General features: G+C 42.7%; 1 protein-coding gene across 1 annotated transcript; it reads left to right on the top strand.

Annotated features, from left to right (window-relative positions):
* Nucleotides 1-6,119: 6,119 nt before the first annotated feature.
* Nucleotides 6,120-17,063, top strand: pax10 (paired box 10). Its single transcript, XM_080723944.1, has 8 exons — nucleotides 6,120-6,188; nucleotides 9,605-9,807; nucleotides 10,328-10,495; nucleotides 11,287-11,369; nucleotides 12,491-12,650; nucleotides 13,199-13,272; nucleotides 14,427-14,571; nucleotides 16,929-17,063. Exons 2-8 carry the CDS (start codon nucleotides 9,705-9,707, stop codon nucleotides 17,012-17,014), a joined length of 819 nt encoding a protein of 272 aa, XP_080580070.1. The 5' UTR covers nucleotides 6,120-6,188; nucleotides 9,605-9,704; the 3' UTR covers nucleotides 17,015-17,063.
* The last annotated feature ends 220 nt before the right edge of the window (nucleotides 17,064-17,283 follow it).

The raw sequence follows: 17,283 nt of genomic DNA on the forward strand, positions 1-17,283 counted from the left end.
TAATAATAATATAATAAAAACACATTGGAAATTCAGATTCTCATCAAAGTTATCAACCAACCTGATATAAAAGAATGCAATCTGTGTTTTGAGGCTCCATGTGAGAATCAATGGGGGTAAATTTACTTGACCCTTGACCCTAAATTTACCCCCCATTGATTCTGAGCCAAATGCATTTGGGTCCCCATCCAGGGCCTTATTTGCATCCCCATCCAGGCCCATGCATTTGGGTCACCATCTAGAATCAATGGGGGTACATTTACTAGTGCATCTTAGGAATGCAATGAATACAAAAAAATATTAACTCAAGTCTCCATGGCATGACTAATCAATAGAAAAAAAAAATCATTTTGGGGGTGAACTACTCCATTAAGTGCATTATTCAAGGGCACCTTGAAAGAAATGAAGGCAGGCAATATTGCTCCTTTCTGAACTTTGTCCCCAGACAGATTTTCCCAATCATGATGAACATTTTAAACCAACATCTTAGCTGACACCTGCATGCATCTGAAGCTGAAGCAGAGATTCCAACGCTTATACTACAGCAAGCCAGCGGAACTCGAACGAGACACAAGCATCACCACCGCTGACCCAGAAAAGTCAGGCATTTCTAGGCCCGCGGGAGCCGCACACAGTCAAATCCTTTGCGTTCATTTATCCATGTGTAACTCTGAGAGTGTACAAATGTAACCAAATGGACATTTGTACACTCCAAGAGTTGTGATTAACTGTTGTAAGTGATTCCTTTAGCAAAAGTCTGTCGCTCTTTGTACAGGATCAATTGTCAAACCTATTGATGACATTGTGCAGTGAAATCTCGAGTGACTCTGAGGACCCATAAGAGTGCATTTCGACACTCAGAGCAAAATGTACACGCAAAATGTTACTGTGTGTGGATTGTAAACAAAGATGCCCTCTTTATGTGTCATCTCAAGTCCCCCCGCAAACTCTCTCTCTCTCTCTCTCTCTCTCTCTCTCTCTCTCTCTCTGTCTGTCTGTCTGTCTGTCTGTCTCTCTCTCTCTCTCTCTCTCTCTCTCTCTCTCGCTCTCTCTCTCTCTCCTAGACATAAACTTTGCCCTTCTCCTCTCAATCTCCCAGGGCCCTTACACTTCTCACTCTGGCCCGTTTCCTGTCCTTTCTCTATGTTTCGCATCGCTCCTGTCCTCTACTCTGTTTGTCTGTCTGTCTGTCTGTCTGTTTGTCTGTCTGTCTGTCTGTCTGTCCTAACTCACTCTCTCTCTCTCTCTCTCTCTCTCTCTCTCTCTCTCTCTCTCTCTGCTCCCTCTCTCCTCTCTTCCCTTGCCTGAGGCACTGCGTCTAGTTCCATGGAGCAATCGAAGGTGACAGGGGCAGAGAGAGCGGAGGGGGCGAGAGAGGGTTTGTGCCATAGTGTAGCCCGGGGGCATACCACCGCACAGGGATGGAGAGAGAGAGAGAGAGAGAGAGAGAGAGAGAGTGTGAGAGAGAGAGAATAAGGAAGCTGGACAAGGAGGAGACAGGCGAAAGTGGTAATTCATAAGAGATAAATATTTCATAATTTAATGTATTTACAGTGCATGAGGCTCCATAGGCCCGCCCTCTTTCTGGGAGTTGTGTGTGTATGTGTGTGTGTGTGTGGGGGGGGGGGTAGTCATCCAAGGTAAGCAAGTGACAACATGATTTTGCATGTACATGCGTGTAGACCATCCCCACTACAACGGCATCCCACCCCCACCCAATGCACACGCTTCCCCCTATCCACATGCACACACGCACACACACACGTATACTGTTTTTGTTTTAAGGACATGAAGTTAATTTGTCCCGACATGGTTGCCATGGTCACCTCATCCCTCCCCCTTGGCATAGAGAGAGAGAGAGAGAGAGAGAGAGAGATGGCAGGACCTAACGAGAGGCAGGAAAAATGTGCCCTATAGCAACGCACGCACACCCTTGCATCCATGCATACGCATGCTTTCATGGACTCATAAATATCACCCAGCTATCCTAGGAAAAGTAAAGAAAACTCATCCTTTATTTTTCATTCACAACCCAGTAAAGCTCTCCTTTTTTAACGTTATATGCCTTTAAACTCACTTAAGCAAGTGACAGAGAGAAAGTGACAGAGACAAAGACAGAGGGAGAGAGAGAGAGAGGAGGGGATTGAGAGAGTTAGAGAAGGAGGGCAGGGCGAGCGAGAGCGTGGCGTCTTGTCAACCGGAAATAAAACATGTTGGCACCCTCCTCATCCTCGTACACTGTACCCCCCCCCCCCCCCCCCTGCTTTTCTCGTCTCTCTCTCTTCCGCGTGCCCTCTCTGTTCTCCTCTTCCTCCCCTTCATCCTGCACTGAGACAGTCATCCCTCGCTCTCCGCAGGGGCGTCACAAGGGGGGGAAGTGGGACTGAGTTACCAGGGCCCAAGGTGGAGCGAGGCCTTAATTATTTTATACTTTAGCTATTGAAAAACAGCAGATATACAAGCGAGTGCCGCGCTGCAATCTTGTAGATCTGCTATTTTTGAAAAGTCATGAGAATGTGTGCAAATCTTTGAATATGTGTATTTTTAAAGTGAACATTTGTAACTAAAATGTTGCTCCTGGGGGGTTCCTGGAACTGAATATTTTTAAGATGGGGGTCCGTGGCCAAAAACATATCATTTTGGGGGTCCTTGACGTGAAAAGGTTTGAGCACCACTGACATAGAAACATAGGTTTTTCAAAGACTTGCACAAATTTTCACGATTTTTCTAAAATAGCAGATCTATAAACTCGCAGCGCGGCACTCGGTGTATATCTGCTATTTTTCAATAGTTAAAGCACAAAATAATGCGTAATAATGTGTTCCCAGTCTAAACCCCCTTCCCCTATGAAGAACATTATTTCATGGGTCGCCCGCTGTGAATCCTTGTACCCAGGGCCCAGAATTCGGTGCGACACCCCTGGCTCTCCGTGCTTTTGGCCTCCATAGCTCTGCATGGTCACATCGCCACAGACCCTCACAGGGCTGTGCACAGTGAGCCCTGGGCCCCTGAGTGTGAACGCATATGCAGCCATATTGGAAAGAGATGGCTGTTCCTTGCCTCCTTCACAGGTCTTTAGTTTCCAATGATGCTAATTAAGGCTCTGTTCCATTCTGGTCAAACAGAGTCAGGGTGCTGATATGGTGCATGTTGGCTCACTGGAAACACTCCTAATGGCCCTTTATGGGAGTGTACAAATGGAACAAAATAGACCACATTTGTACACTCTCAGAGTTATGAGTTTTGAAATGAATTAGCTTGAGAACCACTGTGCTACACTAAATGGAACAGAGCCTTAGTGTGATTGGTAAGATCTGTGGATGAGGCCCTATAGCCTATATAGTACCCCGACAGTGTCAAAATGTATAAAAAACACAACCAGTCTCTGTAACCAAGATGTATTTCAACCTCCCTTGCATTCCTCATAGTCTACAGTGGGGAATTCCTGCCCTAAACAGAACATTTATTTAGTCTTTGTGTATGTTTTCAATGTTTCACTGCCATGAATGTTTCATGATACAATGCTTAGTGTGACATGTAAAAGCAGAACAATACAAAGAGTTGAGTGCCACAAAATGAAAACTCCTCCTGATATGCACAGAAATGCAACATATAGTAAGTACATGCTGCCTTTGAGAAACGATGTGCAACAGAGTACTGGCTGCCTGCCAACAGACACTTTCTGCAGTATAAAACGTAAATAATCGAAAACAGCTCTGTTTTTTTTCTGTGACATTCTGTAGGTTTGTTCTGTAATTTGTTCAATGTGCGAATGCCTCTTATTCTCTCTCTGCCTTTATCATCAGCATCTTCTTCTTCTTCTTCTTCTACATCTTCTTCTTCTTCTTCGTGACAAGGACTCTATTTCTCTGTTTCTTTTCCTGGGCTAATCCAATGAAATATGCAAATGGGGTGTCACGACAGTGTCAAAGTGCAGTCAGAGTGAAATCACGGCAAACAGACTGTGGCGTGCTCTGTGTGCTCTCTGTGTGCTCTCTCTCTCTCTCTCTCTCTCTCTCTCTCTCTCTCTCTCTCTCTCTCTCTCTCTCTCTCTCTCTCTGTGTGTGTGTGTGTGTGTGTGTGTGTGTGTGTGTGTGTGTGTGTGTGTGTGTGTGTGTGTGTGTGTGTGTGTGTGTGAACAGAGGGTGGTAGCGTTGAACTTGTTCGGATGTAGCTTCAGTCTGCATTTCGAGATGAGATGAGATGAACATGAGGTTGGTGTCATGACATTTGATCATCAGTGTGATTTATACAATTGAAATTGTGTTCAACTCCATATGTGCCAGATTATATGAGAATGGAGGATTGGGACCAGAAGTAGTAATATGCATGTTTATGGATGCATTACATTTGACCCTTTCCCTGGGAGTGCCTCGTTTGTTCAAATATTATGTTTTCACAAGTCTCTGTCAAGCATAAAGGTTGGTCAGAGGACTTCAATTTCCATGTGTATAGCGTCACAAATCTATAAGGACTCCCAAGCTGACTTAACACGTTAAAGGGATATTCCACTTTCAAAATAACTTTTGGTCATTTCATCATCTAATCAGGGTTTTGGGAACACCCAGGACATTTTTTGAATTTCTTCATTCAGTATTTAGATATTTGATATTCATTTCCCCACATTTTCCCACTTCCAGGACCTTCCTATACAAACCCATTATAACTTTTTTTTGACCTTGTAGATCTGCTATTTTTGAATTGGAATCCTGAATTATTTTGTAGCTATTTTTTAATTGGAATCCTGAAAACTGACATTTTTATTTATATGGGCTGCCAGTTGCCCATGTATGCAGTACAGTTGTAGATTAGTATTGTTGTCAAACAGTACTTGATTAGCTAATTAAGGATCACTGGATCAGCAGAGCGCCTTTGAAACGTAGAAAGTAATTCTCCACCATGTGTGTGAAATGATATAGATAGATCATTATCCTTATTTACATGTATATACAGTATATAGTTTAACAGCAAATGCACAATGTTTTGTTTTGTATTCTTTCTAAGTTACCTTTCAAGTTTTTTACATTTATATGCGATTGAAAAAGGTAAATATGAGACACTTTTTACACATTTCTTTATTCTATTTTAATTGTACATACATTTCTTAGTTTTGATTGTTTCATTTCACACTTGCTTTCTCAATGTTTGTTTCCATGTTTCTCAAGCTAATAAAGCCTCTTTGAATTGAAGAGAAAACTGAATAAGATACAGTAGATCAATCAAAAATACTGCATTGATGCCAAAGGAGATTCCAGTATTGGTTAAATATCAAGGTCATAAAGGTCCTATCTCTTATCAGCATAGACAAGATAACGATTGATTGGTTTTGTTTTGCTTGTTGTTATTGTATTTCCTTTTGTAATTACTGAAACGTGTAATCATTTATGTATTCCAACATTGCTAGTAATGCTGTGATCCCGTATTCCGTAACAGTAATTCATCACATCTGCTTATATTGGTAAATGGTGTGCACTTCAGTGTATTTAAGGTTCAGTCTGAGGAGGAAGGTAAAACGTACAGACATTAAGTTGTTATGTTTAGTATTTTTTACATTTCTAAATAAATACTGTTGTTTCCATCCTCCATCAACATGTCTCTCTCTCTCTCTCTCTCCCTCTCTCTCTCCTTCTCTCACTTCACCACCTCTTTTCCTGGCATTAAGTCCAGACCTGACACTGACACTGACTCTGTGTGTCATCCCTCTCTCCCTCCCTCCCTCCACCCCTCCCTGCACTCTCCCCCCCTCCCTCCCTCCCTCTCTCCCTCCCTCTCTCCATCCATGGCTCCGAGGACCAGAGTGCCTGAAGACACGTTTCTCTCTCTGTCTCTCTTTCTCTCTCTCCCCCAGCACTCCCTCCCTTTCACCCTCTCTTTCGCTCCGTCTAACTCTCTCCATCTCTCTCTCTGTGTGCTTCCCTGTGTACTGCTTGCCTCTCCTCTACATGCTCTCTCTCTCTCTCTCTCTCTCTCTCTCTCTCTCTCTCTGAGCAAACGCTCACACACACAGTCAACAAAAGCGAGGTCAGACGAGCCTGGATGGGAGAGCGGTGAACGGGAGGCAGAGGAGGACCTGAGGACCAGAGAGAGGCCTGGGCTTGGGAAGCAGGGCAGGAGAGGAACACAGAGAAGGGGAGGAAAGACAATACTTTTTGGTGGGGGATCCTTCACCAGCCCCCTTCAAGTTATAGGTGAGTGGACCTCTGCTGAAACGCCTCACTTCACAAATATGAGAATAAGAAGCACACAGAGAGAGAGAGAGAGAGAGAGATAGGAAGACCTGCATGGAAGAGAACAAGCAACAAAGCATGGCAACCCTGCACGTGCGACCTTTGACTCCTAGATCATGAGACCAAAGCTTACCTCGCCTCGTATGGCCATGATTTTTACAACAGTGTTGCTTGCCGACAAGAACTGATCTACAAGCTTCTTGTCGGCAGGCGACGTTGTCGTGCGATGGAATATGAATTGGTTGCCATGTTTTGTACGCCACTTCTCATCGGCCACGACTCAGCAGACATTTTGTGTTGATATAAACTGGAATATAATACAGTACATGTATTATATGAAATGTCAGTAAAAAGTATAACTTCTGTGACAGTCAGCATCGGTGATGTTAGTGTTAGAACTTTTATAGTGATATAGATTTGCTGCTTAATCTCTACAGTAACTACAAAGAGTGTTATGATTTTGACATTCTCTGCTGAGTAATATTTCTAGCTTTTATTATTTTCATGGATTTACAATGTCTTATGATATTGCATATTCGTTTTTTTTGCTACAAATAATTAATTGTAGAATGTAGGGTCTGACTTTTGATTTAGTGTTATGACCTTCTCTCTAGTTTATCTCTAATTTCTGTAATATTTCTGTAACAACAAAAGCGGGTCGAAATTTCAAACAGTTTTCCAGATTGATTATTGTCTTAGTTCTATAACCATCAATTCAATTCAATTCAATTAAATTCAATTCAATTCAATTCAATTCAATTCAATTCAATTCAATTCAATTAATTCCAGTTAATTTTCAGTTCATTTAACACAGTTGGGGCTTACAGTGCAGTGCACTAGATTGGGTTTAATAACTGCCTTGCTTTGATTTCAGACAGAATGGTGTCAGAGAAAGATAGAGTGACTGAGGATTATCCTCATTTCACAGTCAATTTCAGGGTTTCACACATTTACAGTAGAGTTCAAGTTCATTTATACTCCATTGCATGACAGTGTCATTTGCTGAAAATAACTGATTTCAAGCTAACAACAGTTTTTCTTTCTCAGCACGGCGTATAGATTATGACATTATGTCACGTCCAAATTGTGTGACGTGACAATACAGCTGTAGCAGTGTAAGTTTAGATGTACCCACTAAAATCGTGAGTCTCCTTTTATGCACTGAGGATTCTACTGTGTAGAATCAGGCAAAATGCTGATGTAAGGGACAGGTTTCATTAGCATTTGTTTATTTATTCTGCTATCTCTTTCTCTCTCTCTCTCTCTCTCTGTGTGTGTGTGTGTGTGTGTGTGTGTGTGTGTGTGTGTGTGTGTGTGTGTGTGTGTGTGTGTGTGTGTGTGTGTGTGTGTGTGTGTGTGTGTGTGTGTGTGTGTGTGTGTGTGTGTGTGTGTGTGTGTGTGTGTGTGTGTGTGTGTGCGTGTGTGTGTTAATTGCAGAATAACTCTATTGGAGTGTTCACTTTTCTTTATTCTGGGGTATGAGTGTGTGTATATGTTAAATTATACAGTGTCATTGTTGTTACATCTGGGTCAATAGCATTCTGACAGTACTGTTACCTCTTCTGAATAATTTCTCTACATTTTCCATCATTCACCCACAGAACAACTTGTGCTTAATGTTTTGAAACAAGTGTCTTTCATCATTTAATCATGTATTTCCGTATGGGATATACTCGCACTGATCAAGGCGCACTTGATATGTCCTTCACTTGCTTAGAAAACTCCCTGAAAATTGATGTATGTATGTAACTTATAATATGCCACACAATTGCTTTGTTATAATAGGATTCAGTAAGGAAATGTGGGCGCAGCCTCTTCTGCTCATTTGTTTACTGAGAGCTAGTTGGTTGTGTTCCATTCAGGTCAAACAGAGTCAGGGTTCCGCTATGTGCATGTCTCACTGAACAGATATACATGTACTGTACATGGAATGGATCCTTTAATTATTATCATTGGTAAACACCTGTGTTCACCTTGTGTTTTGTAATAGTTCCAACATTGTGGCCAGTGTAAAGGCAGTGCTGGGCACTCCTTTGTCTGTGCATTAGTGTAGGTAACATCTAGCAGTGTCTAGCCTTGTGTACAAGACACTCTAATGTCAGTTGACAGTGCTACTCTCTCCTTTCAAGCGTACGTATGGCTGTAGTCAGTGGCGGGACAAGGCAGGACTCTCAGAGAGGTGCCTTAATTATTACCGCGTGTGTTTGGTATGAACTCACCGATGTGTCGCCTTGGGGCATGATGATGCAGTCAAGTGTGTGTAAGGTGGTGGTGGGGGATTTACATATGTGCTGTATATGTGTGTAAGGGATTTCTGCGTATGATTCAGAGTATATCTGTTTGTTTGAGCATATATGTGTGCAAGTCATTATGTTGAGGCCGTCTGTCTGTGTTTGTGTTTATTTATGTGTTTGTTTGTTTGTTTAAATAGATCCCCATTAGCTGACGCCTTAACGTCAGCTAGTCTTACTGGGGTCCAAGACATTAAAATACATTAACAAACAAATATAGAATATCACAAAGTATTACAAATAAATACAAAAACAGTTATTTTCAGCAAAGAGATGGTGTAAAGTGAAGAAATTAGGGGTTCAAGGATAGACCCATGGTCAACAAAGTATTATAGAGTTTCAGTGGTTAAAGGACCAGCGGTGGTACACATTACTGTCTATTGTCAAACATAAACATAATAGATAGCCTTCTTCACATATTCTCAAGGCATAAAAACGTACAAGCTGAGACACTGTCATTGTGTGGACATTTTAAATTCATTGGTACATCAGTTTTTTGTCCAGCGACTAATTTGAACTAAACCTTTCAAATCAATCTGCACTTTATTGCGTTAAATGCAACGATAACATCACTTTGAGAAATAAATACAGTTTTATTGTACTTAAATGCATAGAACCCAATGGCTTCCGAAAAACTAAACTCGGTGTTAAAGGACAACTTTGTTTTTTTTTTACAACAAGGGTTCATATTTTAGATTGTAATTAGAGAAAAGAAAAAGTGTGTGTTAAAATGTTTTCATTTGCTTCGTACTATTGTTTTATCACGTTTACCGTGCTAAAATGTGGGGCATGCATACGCATGGGGGCATAAATATGTATAAATATGTCTTTTTAGACACAATAAGCCACCAGGCACGATAAGATAAAGATATAGTTTAAAGAATCGTTCTAAACTCAAGTGGATGGTAGCGTCCACGCCACATCGATGACGCCGACATAATTGATGTGAACGCTGACATATCGTTATAGTTATTTTTATCGTGCCCGGTGGGAATGACGCTTTACGATTGTTTCTTCAATCAATTTTTTTTTGTAATTATCACTCACCCTCTTTTCTCTCTCTTCCCTTCTCTCGTCCTCTTGCAGGGCCTTGCTCTGATTGGTGGAGAGAGCTCCGATCAGGTGTCTGATTGGTGGACGAGATCAGGTGTGGTCGCGGCAAGTGGAGCGATCGGGGTCAGGGGTCATGTGTGAGAAACTCACCATGCTCAACCTACAGAGTGGCACAGACTGGACGCCAGCCAGCAGCTGGTACCATCAGCCCAGCAACATGCCACCACACGCCACCGGTAAGACACACAGTGTGTGTGTGTGTGTGTGTGTGTGTGTGCGTGCGTGCGTTTGTGCGTGCGTGCGTGCGTGCGTGCGTGCGTGTGTGTGTGTGTGCAGGGGGGGATGCTTCTTGTGGAGTGAAGAAATCTTCCACTTGACTAAGCAGAAACAGAGGGTGTCAATAGCTAAACACACACACAAACACACACACACACGCACGCACACACACTCACACGCACGCACGCGCGCGCACGCACACACACACACACACACACACACACACACACACACACACACACACACACACACACACACACACACACACACACACACACACACACACACACACACACACACACAGCAACAAAATCACACTGGGCCCTCGCTCATCACCCTTTCTTTCTTTCTTTCTCTCTCTCTGTGTCTCTTGCTCACCCCCTTACTCTGCCCTTCTCGTCGTTGCCTGTCTTTCCCTCCATGGCTCTGTCCCTCCCCCCTCTCTCTCTCTCCATCTCTCCCTCTCTCCCTGTGTGTCAGAAGGCTGTGTGGTGGAGGAGGTGGGCATGGGGCTGGTGGTGGCAGCAGAACGGGGCCAGAGGGAGAGGGAGGAGGTGGACGACACTCAGATCCACCTGCAGCTGAAGAGGAAGCTGCAGAGGAACCGCACCAGCTTCAGCCAGGAGCAGATCGACGCTCTGGAGAGAGGTACGTAGTCTAGGAACACAAGGATTATTGTAATATAATCCTTGTAATATAGTATATCGTCGTTGTCGGGAGAAAACCTTGTATATCCAAAACCTTTCGTTTAGTATTTTTCATTTTAAAAATGATTTAAACTAGTGAAAACAGACGATCTACAAGCACACAATGCCTCGCACCGCGAGGCGTTGTGTGCTTGTAGATCTGCTGTTTTCACTACTTTTGTGTGACGGCCTTGTACGATGAAGCAGGGCTTTACTTTGTGAAAAAAACATACAAATTCGAAACTTGGAGATACGAGGTTTCCACCCGACAACGACGATATACAGTAGTCAATGTATAGTATATAGAGTACAAGCTCACACCGTGGCACAAAGTGAAGCATTGTGAGCTTGTAGATCTGCTATTTTCACTAGTTTGGGTCCCAGGCAAACATCTGATTTCTCGTTTGGTCTCGAGCTAAAACGTTTGGGAACCACTGGTATATATAAATACTATAAAATCTGAAATTCTCCGAAATTGACGGTGGGGTTAATTCATAATTTATTTGTTTGGGTCCAAAGAGTCCTAGAAATTAATTAAAAGTTAAATATTTTTGTTTGAAATGTAACATAGTGGAGTGAAAGTCACCAACTTGCAAAAAACAACAGCATCAATATAAAAAAGAATTAAAGGAGTAGTTCACCCCCCAAAAAATCTTATTTTCCATCAGTTACACACCCCATGAACCAGTGATCTTGCAAACATCATTAACATCACACATACTTACCGTTTATATTTCCCTGTATATCCTCCAGAGTTTGAGAGGACACACTACCCAGATGTATTTGCCAGAGAGAGATTGGCAGCAAAGATCGACCTCCCAGAGGCCCGCATTCAGGTAAGCAGCCAGAAACATTGTGTTTTATTGTTTGTCTTTGGCCCGGATTTGAGGATAGGAATGAGATCTACCCACTTGAAACAAGTGTACAGGACAACCACTGAGCAGTTGGCACTGTTGGTTAACAAGTGCAGCTCCTTGAGTTTTAGATGACAATTTTCCATTCACCTCTGTTAAAGGACAACTTTGTTTTTTTACAACAAGGGTTCATATTTTAGATTGTAATTAGAGAATATGAAAGTTGAGTGTTAAAATGTTTTCATTTACTGCCTTCTATTGTTTAAGCGATTTTAGTGTTTTAATTTCAGTGGTTAGGGGCATGCGTACAAGTGGCTAAATATGTCTTTTTAGACACAATAAGCCGGCAATTTCTTTGTTACTATTTACACCAGCCCCCATAAGTCACATCTGCCCATGAAAGATTGCGGTGCATCTTGGGAATGGGCTTATTGTGCCTAAAAAGACTGTATTTACTGTATTTAGCCACTTGCATGCATGCCCCCAACCTGGGGCATGCATGCAAATCAAAATCGTTAAAAATCACTAAAACGATAGAAGGAAGTAAATGAAAACATTTTAACACTCATCATTTCTTTTCTTGAATGACTATCTAAAATATGAACCCTTGTTGTAAAAAAACAACGTTGTCCTTTAAAGGACTACTGTAACTTTCAGCTAGTGATAGTTGTATAATTTATGTTTTCACCCAGAAAACGGTTCAATCTGTAAAAAAAAAGAAAAAAAAAGAAAAATGTATGCACGTCATCTTATGAAAAAATAAAATAATGTAATTTCTTTGATTTTTTGTCGTTTGAAATAATAATAATAAATAACATTTACTTGTGAACCATAAAAATAGATCTGCTACCCAGAAATAGGCCCTGACCCATTGTGTGGGAAACACTGTGTGTAGGCAGTTTGCATAATATACTGTATTAAATCAGCTGTAACACTGCATGACTTGCCTTTGCTTGGACAAATTAATTTTGATAATTTTTAAGGCATTTCTACTTGATTAGACCCTAGGATGCCATGGACATTCTGAAAGAGTGAATGAATGCTTTATAGGCAAACGATATAGCTTGATTTATTGACCGACCGACTGACTGATTGATTGACAGGTATGGTTTTCCAATCGGAGAGCCAAATGGAGGCGGGAGGAGAAGCTTCGTAATCAGAGGAGGTCAGGGGGCGGCACCTCTGCATCCCAGCACACGCCCACTCCTCTCAGCACCTCCTTCAACTCTCCTGTCTATCACTCTCACCCTGGCAACGCCTCAGGTACACATCTCTGAATCACCTCATTGTGACCGTAGTTCGCAGTTTACTATGACAGTGGTTCTCAACCTTTTCAGGCCGCGACCCCCCAAATAATCATATTTTAACTGGGGACCCCCCACCCTGACGCACATTAAGAGTTGAGGCATTACATTTTCTATAACACGGTTCTATTGTGAAAATAGCACATCTACATGCTCACAACGCTTTGCGTTGCGAGGCGTTGTGAGCATGTAGATCGGCTCTAATATTTGCCTCTAATATTTGATAACTTGACCAATGTATAATTTGTCATTTTAGAAAGTCCTTAAATTGTCGCTTTAGACATGTGCAGATACCCTCTATTCTTTTAAACTTTACGTTGGTTTGTTTAAGTATGAAAAAAAATTCAAGGAAATGTATATTTATTTAATATTTATATTTACTCGAGACATTTAAGGCACAACTCATTATATGATCTAATGGAATTATTATATTTGTGTGTGTGTGTGTGTGTGTGTGTGTGTGTGTGTGTGTGTGTGTGTGTGTGTGTGTGTGTGTGCACGTGCCAGGCTCCATGCACAGCAGTCGCAGTGAGACCTCTCTCTCTGGCTATGGCTCTCTCTCAGTTTTCTCCAATATGCAGGTACTGTACACACACACACACGCGCGCACGCACACACACACACACACACACACACACACACACACACACACACACACACACACACACACACACACACACACACACACACACACACACACACACACACACACACAGGCACGAATATAGCAGGATAATGGTCATAGAAAGTCATATGTTGTGTCATGTCGCCCTCTTGTGGTGAGGTTACGTCTAGACAATATCTGGACATCATTGCAACTAAATTTCAAATGGAATTTTCAGCCAAGTTTCAACTGTGGTGTTTGATATAAAGCATAATTATTATCAAAGATGGAGAATGAGTATTATACTAATACAGTACATGCTACATGTATGCTACTGTATGACAGTGATAGAATACAATACATAACTGATAAAAAAATACAAATGAATGCAGATGGAGAATTCTCTCTTTGATTGACAAACTGCACTCAAAACTCATCTGTTGTGCTATTTGAGTGGCTCAAAAATAGGCTCAAATTGAGCCTATATTGAGGTGGTACAGAAAATGTAAGGATGTAACTTCTGTCAACATACCAGCTTTAGTGGAAAGACAATATACCAACTAATTGAAAGCTGAATCATTCTGAAAATAGTAAAGCTACCGACAAGCTACTGGGAAATGTTGTTAAACTAAGCTAAGCTACTGCTCAGCACTGTTCTAATATTATCTGTGCAGTTTTAAGAGACAACATTTAAACACATTTGTAAACATTTATAAACCATCTTTTCGATTTCTACTGTTTAATGATAGTGACAGTTGCTGAACTCAAACTGAACTTTGACCTCTACACACAATAAACTCCTCAGTGTTATTTTATCCATCTGTAATGCTTTTACAGTAAAACAGTGGTTCTCAAAGTGGATCCCAGGGACTTTGTGGGTTCCTTTATGGGGGTCTAAATTGACCCATACAAGTCTGCAACTCTGACAGCAAACAAATGGACCCTGACGGGTCCGTTTGGTTCCATTTGTATACTGCCAGAGTCTAGGGGAGACCTTGAAATGTAAAGGTTTGAGAGACACTGCCCTAAACAAACCCTCTTTCTAATACTTGTCTCTCCTGTTTTTCTCCCTCTGCCTGCTCTGGTCTAAACACTCTCCTCCTCCCCCTGTCTCTCTCTCTCTCTCTCCAGTCCTTATCGCCTCAGACCACCTCCTCCTACTCCTGCATGCTCCCTCCATCTCCTTCTGGCCCCTCTTCCCTCCCACGCAAGTTTGACTCCCCGCCCTACCCTTCCCCTCACCTGCACCCCTCTCACTCTGCCAACGCCAGCACAGGTGAGTCTCTGCTCCTCCTGGTGTTTGTGTGTATGTGTGTGTGTGTGTGTGTGTGTGTGTGTGTGTGTGTGTGTGTGTGTGTGTGTGTGTGTGTGTGTGTGCGCGCGCTCGCTCGCATGCGTGCGTGCGCGTTGGCACGCGTTGGCACGTGCATGATGTGTGTGTGCGTGAATGTGCCCGTTTGTATCTTTGAAAGCTAAGTACATATAATGGTTAAATGTTGAGTAAACAAAACAGAATGGATGAAGGAGAACACTGCCAGGAGAGAAAACCATGCAGGCAACTGTTCGGTGCACCCCAAAAAGAAAGATTTCCCGAGGCTCCCAAGCTTTTCTGGATCAGGGCCTACTTGAGAATCTCGAAAGTGTTCGCGGTCAATCGATTGTGTTGTCCGGCTTGGATCAATGGAACTAACAAACACTGTATACTTAAAGTTACTTTTTATCGATATCACAATGAAAACTCAGTTCTTGTTGTTTCATTTTATGTCCTAATGTTTTGCCAATTATTTGGGGGGGGCCACTTGCAATATACTCATGGCCCACCAGTGGGCCCCAGCCCACAAGTTGGGAATCGCTGAATTGTAGAGTAAAAAGAGCCTCAGGTGGCCTCTCATATTGCCACATTATAACTGACTACTATTAACCTAACCTCGCCTCACCAGGCTTTCCTGAGAGAAAGCCTGGTATTCGTTTACTAAACAGGTCGTCTGATCCGGTCTAGACCGGATGATATCTTACGTCATTTTGTATTCAAAACGGACTACAATTTGGCCGGAACTACCGACCGGAATCAGTTTTATCCAAGTTGGCGCATGCGCAAAACCAGGTTAAAACTGATTCCGGTCGGTAGTTCCGGCCAAATTGTAGTCCGTTTTGAATACAAAATGACGTAGGACGTCATCCGCTCCCGACCGGATCAAAAGCCCGAAATTGGAAGCGATCCCAGACTACTATTAACCCATTAAGACCTCCTATAAAGGCACGCCGCACTATAGGCTACATTGCACACATAAGTGCACCTTCTAACTACCGTATGACAGCTGAATACTTTGCACACACACTCCTTGGCTGGCAAACCACAACCTCCGCTCCTGATTTCTCACATGCGCCTCTTCTAGCGCCACCATGAGGTTGCTTTTTGCAGTGTGTATACATGCGACCTGACGGTCGCTTAATTATCTCCCGATTAGGGAGTCTTACTGGTAGTTAGGACAGTTTGCTAGAATAGATTATACCTGTATTCTCAATGGCCCTTCTTTGCAGAGCCTTGGATCACCACTATGAAACAGTACAACAACAACAAACTACCCGGTTATAACAGCATTTACAGTTAGTTCAGTACCATCTTCCTCCCAGAATGGCGCCCGGAACAAACTGAAACATCCCTGTTCGCTTTTCTTTATACTTTATTTGACCAAATTAATGACTTTGCATCATGAGCATGCCTTTAACGTGTGTGTGTGTGTGTGTGTGTGTGTGTGTGTGTGTGTGTGTGTGTGTGTGTGTGTGTGTGTGTGTGTGTGTGTGTGTGTGTGTGTGTGTGTGTGTGTGTGTGCGTGCGTGCGTGCGTGCGTGCGTGCGTGCGTGCGTGCGTGCGTGCGTGCGCGCGCGCGCGTGTGCGTTCGCGCGCGTGTGCGTTCGCGCGCGTGTGTGTATGCATTTTAAAGTGTCAATGTAATGTTCCTTTATCCATTAACTCTGACTACAAATGTGACCCTTAAGGGTCCATTTGGTTACATTTGTTAAGTTGACTGAGATAAAACCAGATTTGTACAGTCTCAGAGTTACGTAAATACTGAGGATATACCTTAACTGTGTACTAGTATGACGCCTCAGGGCGACATGCGAGGTCGCACCAATTCTTGGCCATCTGGCAAGTGATGTATATCGGACCAGTTACCCATATATGGAGATCCATGTACTGTATATGGAGATATGCTGTGAGCCCAAACATGCTTACTCAGTTATTCGATATGTGAAAGTTCTACGATGTCTATGACATCTGACATCATACCCTTTCATGCCCATACATGGAGATCCCTGTCTGTAGAACCAGCCGTTAGTGTGGTATATGGCCGATGTGGCCTCCATATATGGGCATTCCCAAATGAAGTCCCGTTAGATATGGGCTTAATATTGATGACATCAGGGAACATCATATATGGGCATAAAAGGGATTCTGTTAGTGTGACATCACAGTGACGTCAGAGTGTGATGTCAGAGCGGCAAACCCATTCTGTTAAGAGTGGTTCCCCTGACATCACAGTGACGTCAGAGTATGATGTCAGAGCGGAAAACCCATAGAACCACCACCCCAGTGTCTGACGTGTCCCTGTCTGCCTTTGTCTTTCTCAGGGTATCTGTCTCCTGGTGGGTCACTAGCAGCACAGGTTACAGGAAGTGAACAGGATTTGGGACAATACTGGACCAGACTTCAGTAAAAAAACATGACAATCTCTTGGGCGGATGACATTTCTGGATACAGATCACTGAGGCTACTGACTCCAAAACAAAGGTCCCGTGAACAAGAGGATTATGCAGTGGGGACAACGTAGGCTATGGTACGCAGCAGACTTATCAACAAAGAAACACAACATGGCTGTTATGGCCAAGTATAAATGATCTCTAATCACAAGCTCAGCTATGGACAGAAACTCCACACGACTCTGACGTAATGCAGCACAACTGAAATCAATCCAACCGACGTGAC

The sequence above is a fragment of the Nannobrachium achirus genome, assembly GCF_963921795.1.
Source record: "Nannobrachium achirus genome assembly, chromosome: 4".
Classification (NCBI taxonomy): domain Eukaryota; kingdom Metazoa; phylum Chordata; class Actinopteri; order Myctophiformes; family Myctophidae; genus Nannobrachium; species Nannobrachium achirus.